At 52.5% G+C, this 7,468-nt stretch overlaps 2 protein-coding genes across 2 annotated transcripts; both read right to left on the bottom strand.

Annotated features, from left to right (window-relative positions):
- Positions 1 to 1,254: 1,254 nt before the first annotated feature.
- Positions 1,255 to 1,874, bottom strand: PG986_008630 (uncharacterized protein; the record flags this gene model as incomplete). Its single annotated transcript, XM_066844852.1, has 2 exons — positions 1,255 to 1,483; positions 1,840 to 1,874. The coding sequence occupies 2 exons, from the start codon at positions 1,872 to 1,874 to the stop codon at positions 1,255 to 1,257; spliced, it is 264 nt and encodes an 87-aa protein (XP_066697250.1).
- A 2,686-nt stretch (positions 1,875 to 4,560) lies between these two features.
- On the bottom strand, positions 4,561 to 5,261 carry PG986_008629 (uncharacterized protein; the record flags this gene model as incomplete). The annotated part of the gene is made up of 2 exons (XM_066844851.1): positions 4,561 to 4,980; positions 5,133 to 5,261. 2 exons carry the CDS (start codon positions 5,259 to 5,261, stop codon positions 4,561 to 4,563), a joined length of 549 nt encoding a protein of 182 aa, XP_066697249.1.
- Between the last annotated feature and the right edge of the window lie 2,207 nt (positions 5,262 to 7,468).

Raw genomic sequence — 7,468 nt, 5'->3', positions numbered from 1 at the left:
CATAACAGGCACTCTTCAGCAAGGGAAATATGCAATACCGAAAGAATTCGATATGTCCAATTTCAAGAATTCTCGTGACAATATAGATCGCGAATGGTGCTTCTTTTAGTGGTGGTGATTCAAACCGACTTGGGCTTCTTCGGCAAGAAAGCAAATATATAGAAGGCTCCTCCAGGAGATTTGAAGATCCTGGTCAGTCATCTGTCAACCGTTACCCTGGGCTCCCGGCTCCCGGCCCGTGCGGGCAGCCCAACACTCAAGCTTTCTTTCAACGTGATAGCTGTCTGCAGGGGTCTTCAGTTGCCCGCCCATGCGCAATAGCCCACATCCGTCATTCTAAGCAGCCCTGGATGTTTCACTTCGGCAGCTTTGATATCCTACCGTGTATGTTGATAGGATGCGATCATGCACACCTTCTCATCGGTATCTGCCAAACCTGCAGCATATGATTAAAACGGCCGAGCTGCCAGCGGAAGGAGCTCATTTGTTGAATTAAAGAAATGTCCGACTCGCGGATTCATGGTAAATAGGCCTTAGACTTATTACCAAGCGTTGAGGATTAGTACCGTCCTGGATGGAAGCTTAACGAGCCGTATCCAAGATCCAATTGATTATGGTTATAATGATAGGCACGTGTATGCAACGAAGCAAGTACGGGAATGAAAATGGGAGCCATCAATCCAGGCAGCAGTTAATTAGAGAAACGGCCAGTCAAGAAGAAAGGGTACATAATGAAAGCCCCAGAACCAAAGAATCCAATTGTGCCCCATGCTCTCTAATGGCTCAACGTTAATAAGCACTCCGATGCAATCCAAAGTGGTGCGATGACGAAGAATGAAAGGATCCAAATATCAGAGATCTTCCCAATCCGGCAGTAACACTCAGCCCGTTAGGGCAGGTTGACCCTAGCGGTTGATCACCGACGTCTGTAAGTAACGAAGCATGGCCTACTTAATCGTATAAGATGAGACAATGCTAGTTGCCCTACCCGTTAGGCGTTTATCCACCCAGCTGGGTCCTGTCGGATGCTGCCGTAGCGGGCTTCTAGCGAAAATGGACAGGCTTGGACAAGTTTAACCTTGTGTCATCGGATATCTGTAGCGGCCGAGCTCTAGATGCGGGGACGGTGTTTGGATAATAAGCGCACTGTATGCATGTTAGTTCCGTTGGCCCACGATGACACTGGGAAATGATGAAGGCCCCGGCATATGGCATGCCACTTACGTCCAATTCGAAATGATATATTTACGTGGCTTACTGGCCTTCGTTTAGCACAGCCAACGATGCTGCCATGTCGCGCTCAACCTTAGCCCGGCGGTCGGCAACGCTGTCGGACAAGGACGGGCGAAGAGCAAGAGCCGTGGGGTCTCCGCCGCCGTTCTTGGACTTAATGTACGACTTGACATTCTTCGACGGTATCGATGCCTTGGAAGGGGATTCAGTGCTATCGGCGACGAAGTGGGAGGGCTTGGAGTGGATTTCGCTATCATGAGTAAGAGTTGGTACATCGCAATGGTACGAGTGTATCTGGTCCTGATTTGAATAATATAATGGCAGGTGGAGTGGTAGCACATAGGGATGGGCGAGCGAATATGGGAAGATACTTATGGAGAGGAGAAAGGTGGGAATAATCTGGAGACCATGACCTGGCACTCGTGGCCAGCACAGAACTAAGACTGGCTGCGATCTGGATCTCAACCGGGCAGCGTAACTAACACTGCATCTGAGCAGAGCATCTCTGTGAGAAGTTTTAAGAACGAAAGGAGGTGGACAGGCAGCTACATTAGATGGTGGTAAGGTAACCAAGAGTCGAAAGGACCGAAAGGTTTAGCAACATACCCTCCATACACACAGCGATCAGACGAGCCGCTCATCGTAATGGGTCAAATCGAAGTACCGGTATGGCAAGACAGGTTGACAGTCTTGAATTCAAGGAGAATGAGTGTGCGTTTAAGACAACAAGTTCCTGACAGAGGAGGCTCGGGGGCAGGGCTCTAGCAGGGAGGAAACCATAAGATTTAGACACAGTTGTGGTGTATGACTAGACAGTTGCGAAATGGGCCTTTCTTGGTTCGTGATGTTGAATGAGAACTTCCAGCAGCTCCCAACGGTGAAGGTTGTGCGGCTTTATATATCCAGTGTAGGAAGACCTGCTCCAGGGCGACATGGCACTGTTGGCTGGGTAAAAAGCTCGGTCTGGGTGCATAATAAGTCCACGACCTGGCAGTCCTGCCTGTCGCCTGTTTGCCATGAATGTATGAGAATTTGGGGAGAGAAATAAAGGCGACGAATTACACCCAATTACGAATAGCAGCGCAGGTGAGCCAAGCCAGTAGAGAACAAGCCAAGGCTGGAGGGAGGGGGGCTGTGCAATGCTTATGTACGCGACACCACCTAAGGTGTGTGCGTGTGTGTGTGTGCGGTTTGGGCTGGGAAACGGGAATGACCGGCGTTGAGGGTCTGCATTAGCGGTAGAGCGTACTTCTTGGCGATGCACTTCTTGGCGACACTGCGAACAACATGCCGCTTCAAGACCTTGACAACTCGAGGCTCCTTGCACTGGCATACGCCCACCCCCCAACTTGGGTTGAAAGGTACGCAAGTACTTTTATGCCATAGATAATCCGCCTTACTGCCCCCTCTTCCGGATGACACGCTGCCGCAACTCGCAACACCATGCGCTTGTTAGTGTTTTTATATCTTATCTTCACATTGATATATCCAGCAATGCGTACTAGAGAATAGTCATTATTCTCACATTACTAACCTTTGGTGCTCATCTACTTGCCTAACCATCCTTCCTTCTCCCCCAACCCCGGTACATCTGACCCCAACTTTGAGGCTAACCCCCACTCAAGGCTCCAGCATCTCTTCGACGGCCTCCGGACCTTCCACCTCTGAATGCTTTCCATTAGTCGTCAAAAAAGCAATGCTTGATACACCCACTGGGTGCGCGTCTGGACAAACGCGAAGCCCACGTGCCTTCCGTCTACACTAAGCCATGTTCATTATGACAGCCCGATAAATCACAATTGAGCCAATTCTATCTGCTTCTTCGAAGCAAGTTGCATGTTGTTTGGCTTCATCTCGGTGAGCAGCTTGCCAATATGGCTACAATGATATTGAATCGAAACTGCGGACTGCGTGCGGGTAATTCTTGCAGCTTGGCTTGATAGGTATCCTCCTCCTTCTCGCCGAGTCGTGTTGCATTTGTCGTTGTAATATTTCGGGGTTGTAAGCTTGCGGGTTTCTCGTTTGGTCTGGGGAACTTAGAGCGAGCTGAACCTCAAGCCAGGCTGACCCAACAGTGGCTTTCTGCGAAACATGAGTACGTCATTCGCCAGCTGGGTCATGCCATCCATTCTATGCCGATCAACGGTTTTTATGCCGTTCAACTGTTTCCAGCCTCTTTTGATATGCATCGTTTTCCTTCAATGTCACTCCCAGCAATCATTGAGCCCCGGGGTTTGACAAGGCTTTAAACCACCCGAGCCTTCCCCACTACAGAATGTCTTCTCCTAGTGTGAACGTTGCTCACTTTTCTTCTCATCGTCTCAGCTAACCCCGAAGTCCAGGGCTCATAACACGGCAGGAGTCACCTGTCGGCAGGCAGGCATGGTGGTCCAGCCCCCATCATCAATTCTACTTCCTCGGTAGATACGGACTGAGCCTCACGTCCAGACACCCCTGCGACTCCATTCATTCAATGGCCTGTGCAAGATGAAAATAAGTAGTTTGTGGGGGTAGGGACATGTGACTAAAGCGATGCTAAAGCAACACCCATATATATTTGCTGCATTTCGCAGGCGATTGAAACGCAGGTAGCTAGGCTCTGGGTCTCTTCGAGGCTTTTTGACCTGTGCCAATAGAAATTGCCATGGGAAGTTGGCGTTGAAATAAGCTTGCGATAGAGTCCAGAAGCCTGATGATATTGCCCCATAGCTCTTTGAGGATGATAACGCAGCCAGCCACATTATCGCACATGAAGAAGAGCCATCAGGCGTCATAACCAGAGTATTGTTTAAACCATCCCAAGTTTCTGTCCACCACCTGTCCAAATCATTCGATGCGGGGTAGAACGCACTTCCAAGGTCCTTTCACTTTTATCTCGACACACAGGAAGAGAAAACGGCGGCTGACCCTCCGCTTTTCTTGCTTCTAGACAGCCAGCAGGAGGCGATCCATCCCTGAGTCGGAGAGCGCCATTTGTGGTATATCTTTGGTCCGTGGTTGTCGTGGTAGCCATTGGTGAGATTCGCCTCGATGGTTTTTGTTCGAAGGGACTAACAGTTCAAAAGTGCTTCCAGTCTAGCAATGGCTAGGGCTCTTTGTCAGATGGTAGGGTGCACCTAAGTCTCATATGGTATGGTATTGAAACCGGCGAAAACGCTTGATTGATTCTAGGACCTTTTTATCTAAGCCCATTCTGGTCGCTGCTCCAATCCGGATGACGCGACCTCTATTCTAACAGGGTATCCTGAGCTCCGCGGAGTCGCTTATCGTATTCTCTAAATGTTCTGCGGCCATCGTCTAAATTCGGTTTCCAAAGTCGACACTGCCTTACAACTTGGGCGCCGGCGGGTCCGAGTTGAACTTGCCGTGCTCGCAGATCGTCAACACCGGCCCCAGCGACCCGTCCTTCTCGACGCGGCGCATGACGCCGCGCGTGACGCCCATCTTGGCGCCGGCCTGGATGACCTCGCAGTGGATGTCGACGATCGTCCCGATGGGGATGGGCCGGAGGTAGGTGCAGTTGAGGGTGCGGCTGACGCCGAGGTGCTGCCAGAAGCCCGGCTTGGCGATGATGTGCAGGGGCCAGCTGGTGCAGAAGTCGTACAGGGTGGCCGTGCAGCCGCCGTGCAGGTTGCCGCTGCCGTTGGCGTGCACGGGCTGCGTCGCCAGGCGGAAGGTGATGGAGGGGTAGGGCGTCGTCGCGTACGAGTGCACCGTCAGGTACGGCTCGATGAAGGTTTGCCAGTCCTGGGCGGAGGGTCAGTCGGTCGGTCTGCCGGGTCTGGTAACAACGGTATGCGTGTCTGCTTCGGAGCCAGACGGCGAGCGCGAGGGCAAAACGCGCCTTGCGAAGAAAGCACCGTCCCATTGGCATCGCACCGCGACTTCTTCTCACTTACCTTGGGGTCTCTGGGATGCCCGCGCCCCCATTCGAGGTAGTCCTTGATCTTTTGAACCCTCTCCTCCACTGTCGCCTTGGGGTCCATTCTCCAATCGAATTGGGCAACGTCGGCCTTCTTGTGCGGCATTTTGGGCGGTAGTTGAACTGAAAGATTGTTGTCGAAAAAGAAAATACGGGCTCGTCGTCTTTCTACACTTGGGCTTGGGCTTTGCTGCTGGTTGAGAGCGCGCGCTGGCTGGTTACTTATTTATTCTATCTAGACCAGATAATGCGATAACAGGCCGGCTTCCTCTCGTGCCACTGTGACGGCAACTAATTTAAGTTCCCCTTTAATCTGGCTCAACGACGACGATCATTCGACCATAATGCGACCTCGGGGCGGCGCTCGCGGTGCTGTTTCAGTAGGTTCGTGGGACCTGTTCGAAGGTCGCCCACAACAAAAGACGAACGACGCGATGGAATTTGCCGAGGCTCGGTCGCTAACGATAATTGCCGGGTCCGCTGGGCTCAGGGGCAGGCCTAGTTCTGCCCAGGACAGGGCGGCAATGGCCAGGGCGAGTTAGTTGTCGTTGCTAGTAAAACGGCAAAACGAGAAAACTTGCTGCAGGACCCTCACCGTTGGAAGCTGTTCAGTGGGTCTGTCCAGTGCTGTTTTTTCGTCTCGGTTTCTTATCGACAGGCAACATGACACGATCGTTCGCACTTCCTCGGGAACTATTCCTCGGGAAGTCTACCAAACTTATGTAAGGTCCTCGAGTTGCATCGGCAAATGTTTGTCATCGCTGACCTGCGGGAGCCGTCCAGTCCGCCGGGTCCTACAGTCGGCAATCTACATGCAGCCGATGCTTGTTATGCGCCTGTGGCAGCCAGTGTGACGTGACGTGGCGTGCACCAACCAAGTGATGGGACTGGGATTGGCACAGCATCGCGTCCCACCAACGCGCAGGAACAGTAGAGTTCGCCCGACCCGTGGGCTCGCTCGATTGTGATATCGCGATACTATTGACTCCTCGTCGTACTCGTCAAGAGTCGTCGTCCTCAATACTTGCCCCTGATGATCCAACTTTGGGGTCCCCAGTGTGCAGTTGGGGTCCCGAGCCGGGGGTCGTGATGGCAATCGCCATGAAGGAGGAGTACCAAATTTCTTGCGCCGCAGCAGGGCTGGCTGGCTGTCTGTCATCCCTTGTAGCGGTCTGTTCCAGCCGGGTAGATCCGGGCGAGACCCGGACCCTGGCGATCAGTGTCCGTGTTGTCCGTTGCCGAGCTTACTCCAGCGGTTACAGCCAGCTGGGACCTGTTATCGCGCTGCAATCAATTGCCCGAAACGTACCGGATATGTTTCAAAGGGCGCCCGGGGAGATATGGGAGCCAAGAGCTCGCCGATGCCCCTTTTGGTCGACTGTGTCCGAATGTGGTAGTTATTGACTGTTCAGAGTTACCCGGTGCCTTGGTTACGCTACGCACATCACAAACAAGGCAACGAGCATACCTAGGTATTCAAGCGAGTCAGTAAGGGCTAAACCAGAATGGATGGAAGTCCCCGTCATCCGATTCCATGGCTCGTTCCTAGGTATTCCGCTGCCCGGAAATATTGAATCCATACCCCTGTTCTCGAACGCGCGAAGATGTTCGGGGTGAGACCCCAAGACCCCAACCACGACAGGCCTTTGTTCAGCGTTTGCAGCCATTCAGGCATTCATGACAAAAAGAAGTGCTTCGTCCGCCTCCTCTCTCTTCCTCCTGGCTCGAATCTAGAAGATGGCAAACACTACGGAACGAGATGTGCGAATCCAACACCCCCTCCTCAGTTATTCCGCTCTGTCTAAGTACTTAAAAGAGTAGAAGAGCAGGTTGGGGAGCTTGGGCCAAAGTGCGGGGTGGTCAAGACCCCGCGCACTAGCTTCACTGGCGTTGATGTCTTCGACTGTGATGCCGTACGAGTCACTTCTTGAACGGCCGGGCTCAACAAGCACCGCGTAAGGGTCACACAGCCGCGGTCATGCTCACATGGGAAGGGAAGAAACGGGTCATTTTGCCAGCTGCGAGGGAACGCGCCAAAGCCGAGTGACCTCGCTGCCTTGCTCAAAGTGTTGCCCCAAGGCGACACTGGCAGCGCTCGTAACGCCGTGAGAATAAGGGGCTGCCGAAACAATCGGCAGGAAGATGAGATCCGTGAAGCTGGAGTCAAGGCCAAGAAGCAGCTGAAGACTACGAAAGATGGCGAGTACTTCAAGGGAGCCGATACAGGAGCTTACTAAATTGCATGGGTATTTATTCTTGGGGTAAGGATATTCTCTGGAATGGCATTTCGTAACTATGAGATTTACTATGTTT

Source organism: Apiospora aurea (assembly GCF_038362705.1).
Source record: "Apiospora aurea strain CBS 24483 chromosome Unknown utg000006l_segment0_segment0, whole genome shotgun sequence".
Classification (NCBI taxonomy): Eukaryota; Fungi; Ascomycota; class Sordariomycetes; order Amphisphaeriales; family Apiosporaceae; genus Apiospora; species Apiospora aurea.
The sequence above is the reverse complement of the archived record's forward strand: the minus strand, read 5'-3'. Positions and strand labels throughout refer to the sequence as shown.